The sequence below is a fragment of the Centroberyx gerrardi genome, chromosome 4, assembly GCF_048128805.1.
Source record: "Centroberyx gerrardi isolate f3 chromosome 4, fCenGer3.hap1.cur.20231027, whole genome shotgun sequence".
Classification (NCBI taxonomy): domain Eukaryota; kingdom Metazoa; phylum Chordata; class Actinopteri; order Beryciformes; family Berycidae; genus Centroberyx; species Centroberyx gerrardi.
In genome coordinates this window covers 17604731-17628631 of record NC_136000.1, presented here as the reverse complement: position 1 = coordinate 17628631, position 23901 = coordinate 17604731, and the positions used below count along the sequence as shown (strand labels likewise).

Below are 23901 nucleotides of genomic sequence, written 5' to 3'. Positions count from 1 at the left end.
ATTATGATTTTTTGCTTATTACACCATACACAGACAACCTGTGCCTTAAAGGAATAGTTCACCCAAAAATGAAAATTCTGTCATCATCTACTCACCCTCATGCCAAATGAAACACAGGTGAAATTTGTTAGTCCATATAACACACAGGGAGGTTGCCAGCCTATTTTGTAACTTGAACATTTCCTAGATTTAATAATCTTTGTACTTAATATGCACACAGAATTTTGTCAAAACATTTGTCAGCCTTGTGTGTTGTTTTGAATTAAAAGTGATGGTAACTTGATGTGGTGCAATATGTGTTTTCCCCCAGGGCCATTTATAGAAAATTCATCATTTGAAATGTTAAGTATGTTTTAAAAAATGTTTCTAGCTTCGGGGCACTCATGAGTATTATAGGGTAAAAACTATAAATGCCCACAAAAACGAATGTCATGAGGGTATCATGTGATTGCTTGGAAAGTATACAATGTAAAGCTAAAGGATTTGGATGGAATATGAAGAAGAACATCACCTAAATGAGCTAGATCATGTACAGTATAGTATGGGGCAATGCTCATCCATGGTTACTTCCAGTTTCCAAGGTGGATCTACAGCTGATAGAGAAAAAGAGAGTGGAATGGGAATAGATAACATTGGATACTTATAACCATGTGAAGATACATTTATATAAGTATATGACCATTTATACTGATGGATTTAAATCAATCAGACTTTATTTGTATAGCACATTTCATGCATGCGAATGCAGCTTAAAGCGCTTCACAACCCAAATGAAATGTGGAACGGATCCTACTAATGGGCGAAATATGGAAATATAAGCCAATAAATAAATAAATAGAATGATGTTTGTGTAAAGCTCTGGTACAGTAGGTGGCGGTATGCACCTTTATCGCTGGATGCGTCCGTCAGAAATTTAGAGAAGAAGAAAAAAAAAATCGAATGGCTCGATGACGACTTCCGCTGAATGCTGAAGATGGCTGCCCCCACATGTAAACATGCGACAATCTAACTTGGTCGTGATGTTGAAGTTAAACAGTTTTTAAAACATGTATTCGTCTCACTATAGGTTGAGATTCTGATATTGAATATTAAGAAACGAACTGCGAAGACAATACTGTTAACAAGTTACGCTTTAGCTTGTGAGTTCATTATTGTTTCCGAGCCGATAAGCCTAACATTAGCTAGGCAGCGAAGTTTGTGAGCCATGCCAGCGATCACTGTGTTCGTCCGCTCTCTGCCGACGTCGGCTTCAAATCAACGTCTTGAGGAGATTTTCTCCGAAATTGGTCCTGTAAAGCAATGCTTCGTGGTCAACGAGAAAGGTGAGAAGTGAGAACCGTAATCATTCAGCCGCAGAAAACAGCTTGTACAATATCAACTAATATGTGTGTTGCTTAACGTAGTTTACTGGAGATGGAGCACGCAGGGCGACACAGGCTTATTAATACAGAGCAGAGCTATTGAGGCATCTTAATGAATGGTTGCTGTGGCAACAGAAATCACTGATTAATATTGACATACTTGTCCATACACCCAGGCACAGACAAATGTCGCGGATTTGGCTATGTCACCTATGCCATGGAGGAGGACGCACAGCGCGCCATGAAAGAAGTAAAAGAATACGACGGACAGAGGATATCGCTGTCAGTGGCCAAGAGGAAAGTAAATGACAAAAAGAAAACAGGTGTGTATGAATGCATGTCCAGAAACCCCATAAGACTAGTGAATGGGAGAAGTCTTGATAACTAATCATAGGTCCCTGTCGTGGCTCTGTCTTCCATTTAGCACCGAAGGAGCCCACTCCAGCTCCAGCACCAGCTCCAGCTCCAGCTCCAGCTCCAGCTCCAGCTCCAGCACCAAAGGGAAATGTGAAGGAAGCGAAAGGAATCCGGAAAAACATGCTGAAAGCCAGACTCATCATCAGGAATCTCAGTTTTAAGGTGCAAAATGTAACAATTAAGAAGCAACCGTTCACCCATTCTCTGAATTTGACTTAATAATATTGTCACAATTACTTACTTGCTGCCAAGGTGGCATGGTGTAGGCTATAGCTCTTTACTTGACCTGTAGTGCATTACAGTTTGTGTTGTGTCACAGTGCTCCGAGGAGGATCTGAAGCAAACATTTGCCAAGTTTGGAACAGTCCTCGAGGCCAAAATCCCCCTCAAACCGGGTAAAAATGAACAACACATCTTTTGAAACAATGGTTTGAATTGTCAGTGGATGTAAAAGTGAGCAAAGGATTATCATGTCCTCTGAGTAAGTTGATTGTTTCCTTTCTACATTTACTTTATTTTGCCCATTCTTTGTACAGACGGGAAGATGCGAGGATTTGCGTTTGTCCTGTTTAAGAACGTGTCTGAGGCAGGGAGAGCGCTGAACGCTACCAACCTGAAGGAGATCAAAGGTTAGTGAGTGAGACACTTCTACTGATATTGTATTAGTAAGACTGTTACTAATACATAATACAATATTATAACTGTTCACTGTTGAAAAAAGAACAGTTTTTATAGGGCAGTTTTGATCTGCTTTGATCCTTCCTTTTCACTCGAGCATTTTCTTAAATGAACACACTACATTATGTTTGTTTGTATGTGTGTATGTAGGCTATATGTGTTTTTATGTGTATGTATGCATGGATGTTTCTGTTTATTTGCACATTTCTGCTGTTTTATTCTGTTTTTATGTAAAGCACTTTGAACTGCTTTTGTATGAGATGGTGCTATACAAATAAATTTGAATTGAATTGAATTGAATTGATGAGTGTTTGAATTGTTCATTCACAGGTCGACAGGTGGCAGTTGACTGGGCAGTGCCGAAGGACAAGTTTGTTGCCACACAACCATCTTCCAGTGCAGGTAATGGCAGTGTTGTACATCTGCAAGAGTAAACAACAGTATCTCTTTTTTTATCCCCAACAGAAAATGCTTTTTAATAGCCTTGTGGACATTTGACAATATGTATACATCAAGATGCAGATTAGGGCTGCAGCTATCGATTATTTTAGTAATCGAGTATTCTACCGATTATTCCATCGATTAATTGAGTAATCGGATAAGAAATACTTTTGCTTTATTAAAGAGCAATAGTAAATATACAAAAGAGAAAAGCTGTCCGCACGAAGCTGTCCATACGACACTGTGATTTACTGAAAACGAGGTGAAATAATAATTATTATTGATATTTATTACTAGGCCTAAATATCATACAAGTTCATAAGACTGGCTAATGTACATTTATTTGCTATGTTGAAGGGTTGCCCTACACCTGCTGACCCTACTCACTGCAATCAAACTAAACTGAATATACCTGCTGTATTGGACTGGTGCATTTTAGGCTCCAATTGCTACTTACACCACCTGATATTTTGCTTTCTGGGGTATTTTATGCATCACTGTGAGGGGAGTAGGTGTGTGTGTGTGTGTGTGTGTGTGTGTGTGTGTGTGTGTATGTGTGTGTGACTATCATAATAATAACATGAATGAAGCTCAGGCTTTCACAAATTGACTGCAGCATTTTATTTTCTGTGGTTATTTTCTTGAGCAAAACTTAGCTAACTTAGGGACATCATAACTAGCCACCATATTGATTTACGTTCTTAACTAGTCATTACATATAGCCATAATTAACGTGCATTCTTTACTAGCCTTCATCTCATCCCGTTTTAATATTAAGTGCTGACTCCGCCCCCCCGGCCAGTTTCGGCGTACGCCGGTAGCAATTACAAGTGGACCCTATCCTACAGTCCCTGCTCTCAGCGGAGGGAAGGAGCTACACTGTGTGGGAAGCGCTGTGACCGTCAGACCTCTCTGGATTAGACAAGCAAGTAGAGAAAACCAGCATCAGCCGAACCAATTTATTGCCAAATGCTTTGGGATTCAACACATTAACATTGCTTCCCATGGTCAGAAAAAGTCGGCAGATTTGTCGCTAGTCGCTTTTGAGAAATAAAGTCGCCAGGGGGGTCTGAAAAGTCGCTAAGTCTAGCGACAAAGTCGCCAAGTTGGCAACACTGGATCCGAAACTTTGGACACTTTCTGTCGTTTTCTCTGGCCTGTCTCTTCTCTTCGCCCCTCGCTATTTTCTCTCTCTTTCTCCAGCGCGTTGTGCAACAGTAATAATCATCCGTGCGAAACACTGAGCGTGTATATAGTTATATGGATTAAACGAAGCTTCGATGCAAAGAATTTGCATCGATGATTTTTAGTAATCGAGTTACTCGAGTTTCTCGAGGAATCGTTTCAGCCCTAATGCAGATCATTACAATTAACTTTTTTTTTTTTACATCATAGGACCTAAGAAGACAGAGGAGGCAACTGCAAAACAAACGCACACAGAAAGTGACTCTGAGGAAGAGGAAGGAGAAAAGAAACAAGCAGCAGCACCGCCTCAGAAGAAAAAGTACAAATCTCAAATTAGTATACACCAGTTATCATGTGTCTGTTGAAACAACATGCGTTGTTTGAAACGATGAAAAACAATTTTGTGCCAATCCTATCCACAGGGTCAGTTCTAAACCAGCTGTGCAGCAGGTGGAGGAGTCCCAGTTGGAAGATGAAGATGACGATGATGGTGAAGAACAAGACAGTGAGGAGGATGATGATGAAGATGAAGATGAAGAAGAAGGCGAAGATGAAGAGGAGGATGCTGTGTCCCAGGAGGCAGAAGACGATGACAAGAGTAGCTTTGAATCAGACGATGATGATCTTGATGAGGACGATGAGGATGATGATGATGATGATGATGATGATGATGATGAATTAGGTATAATTCTCTGCTTGTTTTTTTTTTATATATGTATTTTTGCATGAAATGCACTTGAAAAATTCATTTTTTCTTGCATAAGGATTTTCTTTACACAGCTGGCTTCACTGCTTTCTCTCTCCAGAGCGTAAGAAAACCCCAAGGAAACCTCTCCCTTCAGATGTAAAAGAGGGCAAAACGGTCTTCATCAGGTTGGCAGTTCTCTTCTCACTTTATTCTTAAACCTGCTGTCATTCACCTTACTCTGCCCTCTTCCACTCCTCTTAACTCGTCATCCTTTCATCCTCAACCTGTTTCCTAGCATTCACAGATCTTGTTTGTGCCTCTGGCTGATTTAGGAACCTGTCCTTTGACACTGAGGAAGAAGGCCTTGAGGAGATTCTTCTGAAGTACGGGGAACTCAACTACATCAAGATTGTTCTCCACCCAGACACAGACCACTCAAAAGGTCAGTCAGCGGTGCTTTGAGTCAAACTTTTGTCTCTCTCTTGTTTTCAGAAAACAGGTTGACCAACAATCTCTGGGTTTGTTATTTTGCCAGGTTGTGCATTTGCCCAGTTTAAGAGTAAAGAGGCTGCAGACAAATGCATTGCTGCAGCGCAGGATGAGGCAGAGGTAAGATGCACCATGATTAACATGAATTCTTACTTAAAATCATTGATTAGAAATATTCCAATATATCTGTAATTTATATGTACACGTATACTGTCCTCTTGGCTCATATCTGTTGTCCTGTTACATACAATGAGTTCATGTTGCTTACTAAGTTGTAACGTTGGGTGTTCGATTCAGAGCGGCGGTATCCGTGTAGATGGTAGAAAGCTGGTGATCGTGGCAGCAGTAAGCAGGGAGGATGCTGCCAAGCTGAAGGACAACAAGGTGAAAGTAGAATCGGGCACCAGGAACCTGTACTTGGCCAGGGAGGGATGTGAGTAAACACAACACTTTCTCTCCTCTCCTCCCACTTCACTACCTATTACATTCTTTCACTCACTTATATTCACCTCTCTCAATCCTCTCCAGCGACCATACTCTCCCCCCTGCTGACACTTTGTTACACTCAAAATTGTTTTGAAAATAGAAAAAAATGATATATTTATATGGATTTAATGCAAATAAGATCCTGCACTAACAGAGGGTAGTAAATATGCCATTTTTCCAGCAATCACGAAAAGAATGCAATGCATGTGGTGGCTACCTGATGTAAATGGCTCACATTTTTGCCTCAGAAAAATACACTGAAGCTGCCTTGCTAGCCAGGCAAGAGTTAATCCTCAAGTTAATCGCAATACCATGATTCATTTGCAAGGTCATGTCTCAGTTCCCAGAAGTCCAATTGGCTGATGTCCTTTTTACAGTATTTACACTGCTGCAGATCAGCAGACTGTCAATCAGAAAACCCCTTGACCGCCACTTGAATTGCCTCTGAGTCCTTCCTTTTGTATTTCATTCTCTTCCTGACTGCGTCACCTTCTCTTAGTGATCCGTACCGGAACCAAAGCTGCAGAGGGCGTGCCTGAAGCAGACATGGCCAAGAGAGTCAGAGTGAGTTCCTTCTACGCTTTGTATTCCACAATAGTTAGCTTTCCAATCACCAACACTTGGAGGACTCTTGTATTGACTCTTCTATCTTGTGTTGCTTACTTCCCTCAGTTTGAAGAAGTAAAGAGGACCAAGCTTCGGGACATAAATGTGTTTGTGTCAAAGACCCGATTGTGCGTCCACAACCTGCCCAAGTCAGTGGACAATAAAAAACTAAAAGCCCTCTGCCTTCAAGCAGTAAAAGGAAGCAAAGGAGTCCACATTACTGAGGTGAGGAACAATACGGCTCACTGCTAGACATTTCATTAACGACATCAATCTCCTGCCCATAACAGCTTTGTTAAACATGCCTGGAAATAGTTTTGTCCAAGTGGCATTAGGCCATCATAGAATTAAAGACATCTATCTCTTTGCCCACTAGGGGGTGCTGTTGAGTTGCCATGCTAGTTCATGCAGTATGTGTCCCCCGGTTTCCCTCTTTAGTGTAGGGTGATGTACGACAGGAAGCCGGAGAAGGGCCAGGCGTTGGGACAGTCACTGGGTTATGGCTTTGTCCAGTTCCGGGATCACGAGCACGCTCTCAGTGCGCTTCGTCACCTCAACAACAACCCTGACATCTTCGGCTCGCTCAAGGTAGGTTTCTGCAATCGACTGTTTCAGTACTGTGGTCATCCGTGGGGTAAATGTGTCAAGGACATGTTTATTTTCCCTGCTGTTATGTTTATTTATCCTTGAAAGTTTTAGACCTTAGATTCTATATTGGTGGGTGTCTGTGTGTGGTATGTATTTGGTTTGGCAGACTGTGTTATTTAATTAACATTTACTTATTTCCTTTCTTGGTTAATCAGCAATCATGTGTTACTGAAGCATCTCTGCATTTTATGTCATTCTGCAGAGGCCTATTGTTGAGTTCTCCCTGGAGGATGGAAGGAAACTCAAAATAAAAGAACTACGCCAACAAAAAAATAAGGTGCGACACTTACAACTTGTAACTTCTATTCATTCTGAAAAATGCTATATTCTAAATGGAAAGCATTCTTGTGTGCATGTTTCTTCCAGGAGTTTTTCAGAAATAGACCTTTAAAAGGTGGAGCGAAGCCTGGAACACCTGGAGATGCAACGGGCCTGAAGAGAGGTGGACCTAAAACACCGTCAGAGCAGACAAGGAAGGATAGAGGTATGAAAATGATTTTGTTCTTTCCATTCCCTTTCTTTTAGTTTATTGCCAATATTAGGAACACATTAGGCAGTTGGACATCACACTAGGCTTTGACCGATATGGTTGATAACAATAGCAATATTCCTTTGATTGTAGCTGCTGATAGCTGCTATTTTGTGCCAATTTTCAATATTTATGACCATTTTTATGCCCAAAAAAATCTGCAGTATTGAGTGTTTCCCCCAGAATTTTATTCATGGCAGGGCAGAAAAGCAAACAGTATTTAGACCATGGGAGGCTAAAACTCTCCATTGAGACCCAGGATATTACTATTATTAATAATGGTAATAATAATGCATACAAACTTAGGTGAAGTCCAATGAAAATGTTGCATTAGAATCAATTAATTTTAGGGGCTTCCCTTAGACAACCATTATAATATTGATCAATTATACAAAGCACCCTTTGAAAACAGGCTGGTATCAGATACATAAGTGTGCTGTATCAGCACACTTGTGTATCTGTCTTATCTGTCTGTCTTTTACTGTGCCCCCATCATACTTAACCGTTAACAAAATATAATGGGAAAAACATACTGTACTCTGACAGTATGGCACACTAGTGCAGTGGAAAAAGCATATTGGTGTCGTCATACCATTGGCTGTAACAATGAATTTAATTTGAAGTCCAGAGGCATTTGTTTCTAGTTAGCATTGTTCTTCTCTTCTTACTCCTCTACTTCTCTCTTTCCTCTCTGTGTGTGTATCAGCTTTTCCTCAGAACCAGAAGCAAGGCAGATACTTCTCTGGCTTCCAGACAAACCCTGAGGTGGAACACGTAGACCTGGAAGATGGAAAGAAACGGAAGAAGGTTCTGCCCTTTCCCTCCCACCGGGGACCCAAGATCAGGTACTCTATTGGTGCTATTATTACTTTTACTAGTCTCCTGCATTACTCATGCATTACTGTCTGCTATGCATTGCATATCACTTAGTGCTTAAGCAGTTAAACCCACAATCCAAAATTAATTTGACCATCTACATTTTGAGGATATTCATATGTAATCTATAACAATTTGACCTGCACACACAACAAACACATTATAGATTGTGAATTCTTGTCTTGTGCAGAATGCGTGATAAAGGAAAGCAACTTGCCCCGCCACCCAAGAAGGCCCGGGCCGGACCCAGCAGGAAAGAGCGACAGGGACGACAGATGATGGAAAAATCCACACAGCCCAGAACCCAGGTACACAATGTAATCTGTTTTTATCTTTTAATTTGGAAAATAGAAATGCAAGAAAGATAATAGACCTCTATACTTTTAACCAAAGGATGGATAATGAAACGTCCCTTCATGAATATTGATATGCATGGAGATGTGCGGAGGTAGGAGCAAGATGAAAAAGAGAAATTAGTTTGAGTATCACCATGTTGAGTGGCAGCATGTCACAGCTGCAGCTCTGAGAGCCGGACCCTTTGTAAAACTAAAAACAAAAATGGTGGAAGCTGTGCTCAGTGTCACTGGCGGGGGCGAGGGGACACTGGAGCTCTCTCCTCCTGACGGATGTCTCACCTCAATAATGGGAAACCCTAATTAGTGGCATTGTGCCAGAAAAAGAGGGTGACACCGATATGGCATTAGAGGAAGATGAGACTGCTGCAGGTGACCCAGGTATCCTAAATGTGGCTTTTGTTTTTGGAAAGAGTGAACCTAACCACATATCATGAGGGATGTGATTTTGTTTTTGTTTTTTTCCCACAGGATTTCAGGTTGTTTTTTTTACCCACACAGGGTTTCTGTTTGTTTCTAATTGTTATTTCCTGCTCTCTCCCCATCACTTCTGACTCTTTAGCGTTGTCCTTACTACATCCCTGATCATATAGTGCAAAGGAGACACAAGTCCTAGGAAGCCCAGACATTAATGGAAAACTAAAAAAAAATCAAATAAAGCGGGCAGGTGTTGCACATTCTGGTAATTACATTACCAGAGGTGAAGCCAAGTGCTGTTTGCATACTACTGCTTCTGCTAGCTTTTGCCAACTTGGCCTGATATAAAGGTACAAAAATGGACTGGACCAAAGCGAAACACAAAACTGTTTAACTGTTTTAACAATTTTACAGTTTTACCGAAGGCACAGCACATCCATGCATTACCCATTTGTGTAGTCAATATAAAATTTGATGCTTTGGCGACACCAAGTGAAATTACATTGGAATTACAACAACACAAGTAAGGACTTGACAAGATCAAAAGCAATAGAAATATTAATTTAAAATGGTGGTTACACTTTGTCAGCTCTGTTTCAGAAATATAGGCATATTGGCCAGGCATTTCTGGAAAAAAACAACTCCTCTCAGCCAATCGGAAGTAATCAAGTATTCATCAGAGCTGTTGTGTTTTTTTTTTAGTAAAAAATACATAAAAAACAAGCAATCCCAAGGTTTACTCTTATATCAGTGATTTCTTAAAATTGATTCACATCACCAGATGCAATACCTGTGAATATTTCTTATAGGAAAATGTTATTATGTGCCGCCACATTAATAATAGACACAGGCCATCTGAGTACAGGGTGCAGCTGACTGGATAGCATTGCTACCAGCCTCTCTTTATGCCTGTTATGAATTATTTCCATTTCACAGTCTGTTGATAGTGGAGACAGACAAATATCGACAAGGCAACAAAGCTAACATCATCATGTAACTGATAACAGATGGATAAAATGGATATTTAGATTTGGGTTACTGACAATATTAAAATGTGTTGTTTGGATAGGAATCTACAAGTGGGAGATGATTGTGTACCTCACTAGTGTTTTTCCAACTTAGCTCTGCCAGTCCAACTTGGTTTGTTTTTTGTTTGAAGCGGCACCACTGCATGCAAATTTTTATGAAAGTACTTTGTTGTTAACGGTATATAATATGAACCACATCAGAGCTGCCCTGTTATACTACTCTGTCTTTGTTTTCCAGAAGGTTAAAGCAACAAAGAGGCATTTCAGGAGCAGAGAGGAAGACCGCTTCGACAGCCTGGTGGAGCAATACAAGAGGAAACTGATGGCTAACAGCGACAAGACTACCACTATGAAAAGAAACAAGTGGTTCAACAGTTAACTCTGTGTGTGTGTGTGTGTGTGTGTGCGTGTACGTCTGTGTGTGTGTCTGATAATTAAGAGTTAAGTGCTAAGCAGTATGCAGGTTTTACAATAAGTACACAGAGTAAAACAGAATTTGTGGTCGTTAGGGCTTATATTGTACGACTGCTAGAATAAAGGCCCACTAAATTGAACATGTTAATTTTTTTAGAATAAATGGAAGTTGTATGAGGGTTCTATTAAATTAACATCCATTTTGTGTTCATTAGTATTTGATGCCCATTCTAAACCGTACTTACCATCAGTATCTTCATTAGACTTCTTGATTAAAATTCTCGAATCCATGCTCATATTGTTTCAATTCATACTGTGTTTTATTTCACTGAAACAAACCAAATAATGTCAGAATTCCATGTAACACATTGGATAGTCCAATGCTGATACTCAACTAACTATCAGGTAGATGTTCAACAAAGTGTTACTTGCCTAATTGGTGCATCTCCACAGACTATGAAACCCTAACCCTGACCCCATTTTTAAACCTAAACCCAACCCTTACCTGACTCTATTTCTATCATTAACCCAAACCCTAAGATTCACCTAGACATTGAATATCTATAGACTACTTTTCACACAATTCTTAGTATCACTTAAAACTTTTCAGTCACATTGTAGTTGCTTTATAACGATATAACGATCACTTTAAGTTGAGTATCAACCGTGGACTATCCAAATGAAGTGTGACCGAATGCCATTGTTTTCGTTCATGTAAATGGGTGTTTTTTTAATTATTTTTTATTAAATGATATCGAAACACTTGGATTTGTTTTCGATTGTTAGTCTTTACATTTGTATATTAAATGTAAATTTATTGCAGGATTTACAGATGTGTATGTGAGTCATTTCATTGCACTATAGTTGCCATTGCATGGGCTTTTCTCAGAAAAAAATAACATGATAAGTTAATGATAAACTGATGACATTGGAAAAACACCTCCCACACATGAACCGTGAATGTGCCAGAGCATCATTGTCCGTCAAGAGACGGACACCCACAATGACGTTATACATTAACTTGGACTACGTGTCGCATTTCCTGTAGCCTTCACCCCATTCCCCTGTTTCTCCCACTCATTACACTACATCACTGATACACGTGTATATTACAAAAAAATACTTTATTTTAGTTAAATAGGCTTGTATACATACTTTTTATCCAATGATTACAAAAACATTTTCCACTGTACAAAAATATGCAATATAAATAGAATGGACATCAACAGTATTCTGTTGTAGAGAGGCTGATGATATTGCACTGATAAAGACTGAAGATCACACTGTGCCTTTGCTCTTTCCTTCTCTAACAGTTTTCTAACAGTTCTCAAAAACGTCTGCTTTTCTTGGCATGTTTTACCTGGCTTTCAGGAATCTCTGAGGATGACGTCACTGCTCATAGTGACATTCGCTCTGGCTACAGACAAGCTTACTCAGCTGATTCAGCCTCATGAGTGAATGAATATGGGTATCCTGACAGCACAGTGCTCTTTGTTCCCAAAACACCGGTGTCATATTGCCAGTCTATCAGCATCTGATAAATCTTTTGCCGTGCAAAGCATAGATCAATTTGCATGTAAACATTCCTATTGAAAGTAGGCTACACATTCGCTGCAAACATTCTTATGAAAAGGCCATGTTTGTTAAAAAATACATTTTCTGCTAAATATATAAATAAATATATAATATAAATATGTCAAGGACAAAGAAGATATTGCTCGAAAATACATTGCAAAATGTTCAAAATGGCCAATGGTGGGATGCTAAGTCAAATTGCAAATTCTTTTTGCTTCACAAACTTGATTAAGTTTAGCCACTGACCCAGACATGATTGACAAATCTTGTCCCAAACTCAACAACTGAAAAACACCATTGTTCCTGATCCCAGTGGATCAGCAAGTCTCAAGACGGTCCAGGTTCTTCAGCAGCTGATTGAGGAACTCCCTCAGTCCCATGAGAGCCTCGATGCTCACGGTGTGAATATATTGTTTTCGACTCTGCAGCTCCGCCAGCCGCCCCTGCATGGGGGGCTTCGGCCGCGGCTCGCTGCAGTGCCCCTGCCTCCAGTGGTCCAGGTATCCCCTCAACGAAGACACCTCCTGCTTCAGCTGGGGGAGCCCGTCAAGGGTTTCAGAGAGCAGGCTCTCGTAGCCCTGCAGAACCATCACTATGGAGGAAAGGCCATCTAGATTATCTGCAGGGGAGCTGATAGTCAGGCCAGCAGGGACCTGCAGCAAGAGAGAGAGAGAAAATGATTCATTCCAACACATGAACTTGTGTGAACACGTCTGATTTTTTGCAGAGTATGTTACAGTAAATATATCTATTACCTGGAAGTCTCTGTCTATCCTCCACACCAGCTGTCCAACATTAAATTTGATTTTGGTCCTCATGTTCACTGCTTCCCCTGACAGAGAAGCTGCTGAGCCTACATTGAAAATCTGCAGCAGGGAAAACAGGAGGAGGGCCAGTGTGTAGTCCATATTTGTAGTATGCCCAGGATGCACAGCACAAAAGCACTGGTATTCCTAGGAGAAAGATGATACGGGACATGTTTAGAGATCAAGTCATGCGGGTAAGTGTTCTCCTGTTGCTGACAGTTCTCCATCTTTATCTAACTTTCTTTTTTCTTAAATATTTTAACTCTAAATGTGTCAACTCACTAAGGCAGCAGGCACAAGTTTGTTTCTGGATGTCACCATTTTGTACACCTCAGCTTCCTTCCAGTAATTTCCACAGTATATTTGTTTATGCTAGTCAATATTTGGAAAAGGGATACCATGTGAATTTCTGACTGTGTAATCGGTACAAAGATCACTGATTTTGTTATTCGCCGCCCCTGCTCGCCCAGATTCTGATACATGCTCTGCAAAAACTGGGCTAAAGGTTCTTGTACTCCTACTAGATTTTAGATAATAAATATAATATAAGATTATATTTGTGTGAGATCTGCTGGAGCTACAAGACAATCTAAAACCAGACAAGGAAAACAATACCTAATCCGCAACACCTGCCGCTTACATGCTACACAACTCTTACAAATAACTCCAAACATTCCAACATGCACAATTAAAACAAATTGATGTGGTCAGAGAAAAGTCATTTGAAGTTAGACGTTAGAAATGGAGAAAGAGAAAGCGCGATAGTGAAGATGGTGAGGTAATTGTGAGATGGTGAAACAGAGATGGAAGGTTAAAGCTCAGAGTAAAGGAGATGGAGATGGAGACAAGAGATGGAGAGGAGAGTGGACCTTACCTTGGCCGATCTCTGTGTGTATGCCACTGTTAGGCTCCATCAGGGTATCTTATAGTGGAGGGCTGTTGACTCATCTCTTACTCACCTCTCTCTGACCCCCCGTTCCCCCTCATCCACCCCCTCACAAACCTCTCCCTCTCCCCATCTCATACCCCCAATCCCTTGGTATTACAGGGCAGGGGGGAGGCAAGTTGAAAACACGGTACACTTTGGTGACTACCAGCCTGACATATTCTGCTCACCGGACGGAAACACACACACATACACACACACAGACACACAACTCACACAAGTTATTTTATGAGCTTTGTGAAGTGGTTTTGTGCATGTGATTCAAGAACAACGTAATAAAAAAAAAAACCCAACAATTTTGTTATCGTTGAATATTCACTTTACTAGGGAAGCTGACTAAGAATTGGGTCTTTTTCACAAAGGGGTTAGGAATAGTTGGAGGAGGAAAGAGAGTGACACACTTTTTCACCTGGCCTGCCTAATTCAACCAAAGCCCTACCGGAGTCTAGTATCAGTGGCCACGGAGTAACTTAACTAGGGATTAAGTGTGTAGCTCCAAGGCATTTCAACAATAATTTGTGAAAGTGCGGAGAGCACTGCATTTTGACATGGCACATCCAGATTTGCACAACACATCCAAGCAGCACATCCAGCTTCCTCTGTACACATTCAGGGTACCACTATCCCACAGCTTACAAATAATAATTATAATAAATATGTTTCTCATTCTTTGAGAGCAAAAATATAATAGTTTCCAGCTTGACTGAAGCAATAATCTACTGCATCCCCAAACTGACACCCCCTCATGTCCACTGACCTCTCTGTAAACATTACTTAATACTTACCAGGTGTATAAACATTTTTTTTTCATGTATTTATATCTTTGGTTCTGTCATTTAACATCATTGATTCCGAGTTTTTAAGTTTATTTGGGCTGATCTTTGCTGGGACATTCATTTATTATATGACCTGGGATGTTGTCACTATCGCTCCTACTTATTCTCTGCAGGGTGTTCCAGTGTTGGGACATTACTTTTAGCTATCTCATAGGGTGTCACTTATTTGGTGAGTTTGTGTGTGTGTGTGTGTGTGTGTGTGTTTTAGGCAGAGCGAGAGAGAGAAGGACAGACAGACAGACAGACAGACACACAGACACACAGACAGACAGACAGACAGACAGACTGACAGGGAGTTGTGCATCTGGAGCCAGCAACATCACTGCTCATCATGACTCTATTGTCCTGAAGTGGGACCACCCGTTTGGGGATGTGTTCCATGCTGCTGTGTTCATATCACAGCACCTCCTCTGTGCCCCTCCTGTTGTGCTGTAATCAAACCCGACCCAGTTGTCACTGCTAATCAACCTCCTCCCCTCTGAGTCATGGTCAAGATGGTTCTTAGTAATGACCAGGCAGCAACTACCACATTAGTACTGCTACTACTAATGTTACCACTACTACTATTGCTACTATCACTACTATTATTACTACTACTATTACTACCATTACTAGTACTACTTCTACTACTACTACTACCACTACTAGTACTACTACTACTACTACTACTACTTCCACTTCTACTACTACTACCACTACTACTACTGTTATCACTACTACTACCACTACTACTACTACCACTACAACTACTACCACTACTACTACTACTACTACTTCCACTTCTACTACTACTACCACTACTACTACTGTTATCACTACTACTACCACTACTACTACTACTACTACTACTACTTCCACTTCTACTACTACTACCACTACTACTACTGTTATCACTACTACTACCACTACAACTACTACCACTACTACTACTACTACTTCCACTACTACTACTGTTATCACTACTACTACCACTACTACTACTACCACTACTATTACTGTTACTATGACTAAATGATTGAGAAATACTTACTGTGTTCTACAGTACTTGATGAGTTAGCGATAAAGTTGCACCACATGACCTAATGGAGGTGGCGATACTCTTTTACTGGATTTGTCTGGCAAAGCCTTTAGCACTGGACGTCACTCGGACCACTCCCCTAAGGCCCCCAGTTCAGGGTGGAGTGCCGGTGGTCCACCAGAAGCTAATTAACCGTTTCTCCTTTTCCTGCCACACACACACACACACACACACACACACACACACACACACATACGACATTTACATCAAGGCAATTGTGTTTTCCCTCATTGGCTTACAGGATCCACTTTTTGCAATAAAAACTCACCTTTTCTGGTTAGGTGTTAAGAGAAAAAGTCAGGAAAAAATGTATTTATTATGAATACTACAATTTTTTTTGTCATCCTTGCTATACCCTAAGACATCACATATCAAAATGTTTAGTTTAATGTACTGCAGCATTGAGGCTTCACCTCCTCTCAGTGAGGATTGCATAATTATATCAGGTAGACACTTTTACTTTCTGTGTATGCCTTATAAGTACTTATGAGTACTGCAAACAAAGACACCTATTACACACTGAATTACAGGCCTTCTGGTTTTGTAGACAGTTTTATAGTGTTTTTACAGTGTCAGACACATTTTCAAACATTCATCACTATTTTATCTGCTTCCGCTTATTTCTCCCAAATTGTTATGATTCAATGCATTTCTGGGAAAAAGTGTTTTGAAATCTTTGTATTTTTCATTTGGAAGTGGCTATTTCTGGAAGCAAGGAGTCTGGTGTTGCTCCTTGGAGAGAGAAGGGGCTGCGCTCAGCATGTTTCCACTGTGTTTCTGAGGCAAAAAAGAGGTTAGAGAGGCTCACACACAACCCTGAGGCTATGTGTGAGAGGGGGCTCTGCAGGCACAGGGAACACAACAGGACCATAATGGTCATTTCTCAGTTTCTCTCCAGGTCACTTACTGTAAATCCTGCATACTGCTGTGTTAAATACCTCACACACACACACACACACACACACACACACACACACACACACACACACTTATGCAAACGTCCACATACACACACAGACACACAGATTACACACACACACACACACACACACACACACACACACACACACATAGGGGCCTCATAAAATGATTAGCACAAAATTGGTGCCAGCCTTTGAGCAGGACAAACAGAAATGTCATAGAAAAACGAGAGATAATTCTGGGAAGGAAAGTGATCAAGTGACAATTTCCCAGTTGCATTTTCAACGGGAATAGTGTGTTATTCACGAAAGCAAAACATGAAAGAATGGAGTGAATAAGATAATTAGATGGATATTTTCCAAGTACTGTTAAACTTCCTTTAGAAGCGTTACTCTCTTGGAGTTTGGGGAGCTATCAGCCAGCAAGAGAGCAAGTTTGATTTCATTTCCTGGCGTCTGGGATGAATAAAAGCTGTCTGTTGCGCCAAATACTTTCATGTCAGTGTTTTTGCCTGCCAGGTCACAATACACTGGAAACATTTTGAAGCAGTTACAGTTACAGTTACAGTTAGGACCAACAGTAGTTTTTATGCTTTTGTTCTTTTTAGCCCATTGTGGAATACATATTGATTTTGTCCTAGTTGCCAATCCCTAAACTTGCTGAAGGAGATATTGCCTTACATACATTGCCGTACATTGCCTTAAAACGATGCATGTGTTTCATCACATTTAGAGGTACTTAATTATAGTTATGTAGTCCCAGGAAAGTCTCAGAAAACATGGTCCTCATGCTCTTGGTTTTTTGGTACTGGTGCTACACAGTTTAATCAAAAAGTTCTAGTCTTGTTTGAGTAGTGGGATCAACAAAAAACATACAAACAATGCTGAAACAAAAGCTTTTCACAAATGAATGACTCAAAAGTGTTTCCTCATAGCCAGACAGGGTAGTTAGGCTAGTTTATGAATCAATTTATTTATCCCGTGTTTCTCAGCATGTACTCATCACTTTCACAAAACGAAGAAGTGCAATTTTGTGGATGCATCAGAAAGCACAATCATGTGATGAGTAGCCCCGTCTGAGACTTCAAACAGCCCAAACCTACTTGAGTTTCCTGGGTCTAGGGGGTTTGTGCTTGGATGTCCTTTGTCCCTGGAATCACAGAGGATCAATCACACCGCGTCCCTCGAGGACCAAGTCACCCCTGGAGTATGACACAAGGAAGGACACTGCAAAGGCCTCATTAATTATTCATGAGGACTCGTGTCACATGACTTATGGGAGCACATGAGTCACATCTTCAGTAGGAGGGTGTCCTACTCCTCTTATCTAATCATTATACGCACACATGCACACACATGCCACCACACCACACACTGAAGACAAAACCATGACGTTTTTGTCTTAACATTAATATCACAATGAGATTAATAGATTCTTAGTAGAAGGGATGCAAGTGCAATATCTTTAAACCAGTAAATGTGGTAGAATAATATCCTGGCCAAAAGCCTAACAAAGTGTTTCTATTATTCCCAGTAGAGCCATATTGAAGGGGCCTTACACAGTATCAGATTACTCTTCCACAGGCAGCATGGAAACCAGGAATTCCACACAGCAGGATTTGTCTGGATGAGTCACAGGAATGACGGGAATTCAGACTGAGTGATTCTGTATGCGCTGCCATTCCGGAAGAGACATTGTTTTCACCCACAGACCCTTGAGTGACGTTTGCTCTATTAAACCTGACTGAAAAGCCTGAATCAGCTTTTTGCGGCGCGTTTCAGGATGTGTCCAAGCTCCATAAAAGTCCAGTCAAAGCAGAAAACAGCATGCTGCCATCTCTTCATTGATTTTGATGTTCAGCAACACTGGTATCACAGGCTCCTTTTTGCATTTGAAAGATAAGATCTATAAAGTTGACCGATAACCACGGATTACGGAAGGGAAAGGGTTAAAACATATTTATGCAAATATATGCAAACTATAAAGCCTGACTTGTTCCGCAAGGTCCAAAATATTTAAGGTTTCATTTCTTGGTTGCTGATGCTCTTTCCCATCAGCGTTTTCTGGGGAAGCTTTTTATTTCAGTGGAATTTGAATAATACATTTGAAATGCACTTACAGTAAGTCCTGCTGCATCCAGTCATATTCCTGTTGTGCAAAAGTTTCAGTCAAGTCCAGGAAATGCACTTACACTAATTTAGTCTTCTTTAGAAACTTCTCTTTTGGATTGTGATTCTAGAAAGTTTTAAATCCCTACGTACAGTAGCTTACGCATAATGACATCAGTATGGATTGAACTACTCTTATCAATCATGCCATGACAAGGCCCAATGAAGAGACTTATCTGACACTGACTCACAATGAAAATATAGATTTGAAATCAAAACCTTCACTTATGACACTCTTGTGCACATTCAGCTGAACACAATGTGCGCATAACAAAATATTAGCCTCATTTTATGCTCAAATAACCCATTAGTTTACTTTAGATGGTCTTTTTTTTATTGTCCAGAATACACTGCAACACACTTTCACTTTGATTTTATATTGCAACATGCTGTGTATGTATTTCAACATACTCCTCCATCTTTTGTGTTGTTATATGGGTCACATGGTATTGATTTGCCGCACCTGTTACTGATTAGAGTTCTATAAATAACATAGCTACTCACTACTCACAATCACCCTGAGGAAGGCATGCGTGCCGAAGTGGTCCTTATTAAAAACACATAAGGAGGTAAAGAGTGTGCGGTTTCCTTTCTTTTATAATGTACTCTTTCAACAAATGTATCAAAATAAACCAGAAAATACCGGAGGGATGCACTGTATGCAATTAAAGTGCTTGTTTTATGTAATTTCACAATGCTGATGCTGATCTTTGAAACTGTGATTTACAAACAACCAGAGGCTCTACCGTTTGTCTCAAGCTGAGTTAAAAAAGAAAAGTGCCTCATAAAAGAGAAAAGGTATGACATTGGTACATAATAGTATCAGTTTTGCATGCGATATTCCCAGTCCATCTGTCCATCCATCCATCCATCCATCCATCTGTCCATCCGTCCATCCATCCATCCATCCGTCCATCCGTCCATCCATCCATCCGTCCATACATCCGTCCGTCCGTCCATCCATCCATTTTGATGGCAACAGGGCAAGCAGAGGAGCCCAGATGTCTGTTTCCCCAGCAACTTCCTCCAGTTCTTCTCAGGGATCCCCAGGCTCTCCCAGGCATGCTGGGAGATGTAGTCCCTCCATGTCCTTGTTCTGCCCTGGAGTCTCCTGTAAGTCAGGTGTGCCTCCATGGTGCCTATGGTGCCCGAACTTCACTCTCATTTCTGCTGCTTGTTTTCGTGATCTCATTCTTTCAGTCATTACCCAAAGCTTGTGACAATACGGTGCCTTCAAATATTCAACCCCATTCACACTTTCTACATTTTGTAGTGTTACAGGTTGAATTCAAAATTGATTTAATTGGGATTTTTGTCACTGATCTACACCAAATAACCCATAATGACTTTTTTTTTATTTAAATTTTTTTACAGTTGAAATCAAAAGCTGAAATGTTTTTAGTCAATAAGCATTCAACCCCTTTGTAGTGACACTCCAAATTTAGGCAGGGGTTAAAGTGGGCCGGAACGATCCGGAACGGCGTTCCGGCACCTTCGATTAATAAGTAAATAAATCTGATTGGCAGTTTCATACATAATAATGTCAAGCGAGTTCACAGGGCTGCCAACTCTCACGCATTGACCGTGAGACTCACGCAATTGACATTTTTCACACGCTCTCATGCCACAAGTCCATTTTCTCACGCAGTGAATCCTGTGGGCCTGTGGGCCATCATGTCCCCCCCCCCCAGAAACAGGGTTCCTCCACCTGCCAAATCCCGCTTTAACCCCTGAATTTAGGTAAGGGGCATCCGAATGCCTTTGAAAGTCCTTGAGATGTTTCTACAGCTTCTTACACTATTTAATATTTTGGTATTTTTAATATATCGAAGAAGCAGCCTGTTTCGAAGTTTTGATGCTTGTAAAGTACTAATCATGAAATAAATAAAATAATAAAATATGCATCTCAAATAAATGTATTGGAAACATTGTCCATTGGTGAGCGAGCCTCGGTTTAGGTCAGGAGTTTGGGACGGCACTCAAAGTACAGACTTCTGTCTTTTACCAAAACCCCTTGAGTGATGAAATATGTGAAAAGCCCACAATAAAGGCTCCATCAACACCTCATTCCCCTCCAGCAAAGATTCAGCGGAAGCTTACAGAGAGGGCAAAGAATGTCAAGAATGATGATATCGCTCGGTTTCAATGCAAGCGTCATTTTTAACTCGTCAAGAGAGCTGTCCCAGAGGAAACAGGCTCTTTGTTGAATGTGGTTGTAGAGTTCCAGGGAAACTCAGAAGGAAATGGATGCGGCCTCGCCTGATGAGACCGGCAGGCGAGTAGGAGAAACCCAGTAAAGTCAACAGCCTGTGTCCATGTTGCAGAGCTGCTCAAGGATTCTATACATTCTGTATATCTATTTCTTCTCCTCTCTGCAGAGTTTTGTCAGAGCTACAGGTAATCACCACTGAGATGATCACACCACAACAGGTTTAACATAAGATCCCCTTGTTTTATCTTCCAGACTAGCATGACTCAAGTCCGAGCAGAAGGTCAACTGACATAAGGAAAAAGGCAAATCCTCCTTTTGAGACCGGGGCTCGGCTCTCTGAGGTTAATACTTCAGAGTGAGGTATTTGAAATAGCAGCTGCTGAGCTTCAACTGGAGGCCCGTAATGTTGGACTCACTCTTTTAGTGAATGATAAATCACAACTCAACCACAACAGAAAAAAGGTTGATTGTGTCATGAATAGACTTAACAATGGAGGCCAGTGCTGAAGAGGTACAAATCCAACAAGTTCTTACATTTGGATACGTGTCTATGGATGTAGATTACAGGTATGCATCGCTTCCTGAGAAGCTGAGCACACTGATTTCCCAGAAAGAACAGAATCAGAGTGGGGTGACTGACAGCAGCAGGTTGAAGCAAAGCTCCTTCTACTGGCTCACATCCGAGCAGTCAGAGCAATATGGTTAACAGCATGACCTGAATTATTCCACCACCGTCATTAAGATGAAGGGCCCAGATGATCACTCAAAATGATTACATTAGAAATAATGATTGGCACTGCCCTTGTTTGGGATTTAAGTAGATCAACCATGCCAGAAAAAAACAAACAAAAAAACAGCACTGAATCTTTTATGGCGCCGTTTCCTTCATTCTAGTTATAACCTATAGTTATAATGAATGTCTTTTTGAATTATAAAAAGCTGTTTTCAGTCACAGATTAAAACTAAGCCAATGGTTAGACCAAAGTAGTCAAAAGCTGTGTTTGTTGCTACATGCTTTTCTTGTGGGATGGTTTTGTCAACGGATGTGGAATAGCTAAACAATGTGTGTGAGCGTGTATGTGTGTGTGTGTCCTTTTACTGGAAGCAAAAGAACATTAACAATCTGTTTGCACCTGTTCCTTGGTATCCTGTTGCGAAATGTTGATTTTTACAGAAATGACTAATAAAAGGGAAATGACAAATTTCAGAAGTGGTTTATCAGTTAAAAACGTGTTCACACAGGCTTTTAATTCACTGTCTTTATTGATGCCGTGTTGTGCACTCAAGTTTTGGTGGAGAAAACTGCTTGTCATTCAGTCTCTATGTCCACGGTGTATAATTATACCCCAAATTTTCAAATAACATACCTATTGTACAGCCAAACAAATGTATAAAACCACATTAAACATATTTTTAGAATTGTTACAATTGAGTACAGTAAAGCATCAAAATTCACTATAAACATGAAGAGGTATAGTGTGTTGTCATGCAATACACAAGGATATCATCATCAAGATCATTGTGACCAACTGTCCATGCACCAAGGATGACAGTTTGCAGTTTCCTCATGGTCAAAAATCTTGAGCAATGCTGCCATCTACTGGAGCAGATGCAATGCAACAGACTGTTTCGAATAAAATAATTTGGGCTGGATGAGGGCAGTAGTTCTCAATCCTGGTCCTCAGGACCCAGAGTCCTGCTGGTTTTCATTCTAGCCAGCTAATCATGGACTGATTTACAGCTAAGATGCAAGGTGAATGCAATTAACTAGCTGGTAGGATAGAAAACCAGCGGTACTCAGGATCAGGATTGAGAAGCACTGGATTAGATTATCTAGATTATCTATATTATATATTTGACTAGTATTCATTGATTGTAAAAAGGGTAAAATTTCACTGCAATCAATTCAAGCCACTCAACACCATTTCATTGTGTTCAACAGGAAAATATAACACACTGTATCACAATCTTATGCACTCACACTTCAGTCATTCAGGCAGGTTGGCCTACACACTGTATAAATCAAGCTCAAGAGTCAAGGGGGGTTTCATATAATTCTTCTTTGATGTAAGGATCCCATGCAGATGCTTTTTGGGGTAAGGGCTTCCTGGATAGTCATTTGACAGCAAGCCCAGACCGCAAAAAGACCTGAAAAGAACAAGAGTGCTCAGCTGAAATCATGGCCAAGGTCATACACAGTTGTTCCAGCACCTGAAACACACAGTCACAGATCCATGAGACTGAACGTGAATTTGGAGTAAAAGGAGTCACATACAAGTCATAACAAACCTCATTCTGACTTAATTTTTCCATTTAGCTTCTGTAGAGCAAAAGGGCCTCAGATACAGCACACACTATGCCTTAGGTTACAAACCCAAACATTAAGCACTGAAGGGGAACAGCGATAAAGTTCAGTACTCACATTTTATATTAAAGTTTATATTTGTGAACATTCACTAATACCTTATATGATCAGAAATTGAAGAGAATAGATTGTTCTTATCCAAATATGTGATGTCACTCCAATGCACAGCTCTATAAAGAGCGAATTGGAAAATACATGACATATGACAGTTGGTGGATGCTGGGATCCAAAGCTCCTTGCAGTATCATACGTGGATACATTTTTAGTGTGGCTGAAAACCCCTGAACTGTTCGTACCATGTGTCACACATTTCACTACACAGGACCACAAAGAATAAATGGAAGAGGTGAACATGAGAGCATGCAGGGGTATTTTCAG

General features: G+C 40.6%; 2 protein-coding genes across 3 annotated transcripts; one reads left to right on the top strand and one right to left on the bottom strand.

Annotated features, from left to right (window-relative positions):
- Positions 1-978: 978 nt before the first annotated feature.
- Positions 979-11427, top strand: rbm28 (RNA binding motif protein 28). Of its 2 annotated transcripts, none has more exons than XM_078283087.1 (21): positions 979-1322; positions 1538-1684; positions 1786-1799; positions 1830-1940; positions 2098-2173; positions 2315-2407; positions 2787-2858; positions 4293-4401; positions 4505-4764; positions 4889-4955; positions 5103-5212; positions 5306-5379; positions 5557-5692; positions 6245-6309; positions 6418-6576; positions 6790-6939; positions 7202-7276; positions 7366-7483; positions 8235-8373; positions 8595-8712; positions 10444-11427. In XM_078283087.1, the coding sequence occupies exons 1-21, from the start codon at positions 1205-1207 to the stop codon at positions 10579-10581; spliced, it is 2349 nt and encodes a 782-aa protein (XP_078139213.1). In that variant the 5' UTR covers positions 979-1204; the 3' UTR covers positions 10582-11427. The 2 variants fall into 2 exon arrangements, with proteins under 2 accessions (XP_078139213.1, XP_071767588.2); XM_071911487.2 differs by having other exon boundaries at positions 10441-11427.
- Positions 11428-12381: 954 nt separating this feature from the next.
- On the bottom strand, positions 12382-13119 carry LOC139921286 (leptin-like). The gene is made up of 2 exons (XM_071911493.2): positions 12947-13119; positions 12382-12844 (listed from the first exon to the last, which is right to left on the bottom strand). Exons 1-2 carry the CDS (start codon positions 13097-13099, stop codon positions 12509-12511), a joined length of 489 nt encoding a protein of 162 aa, XP_071767594.1. The 5' UTR covers positions 13100-13119; the 3' UTR covers positions 12382-12508.
- Between the last annotated feature and the right edge of the window lie 10782 nt (positions 13120-23901).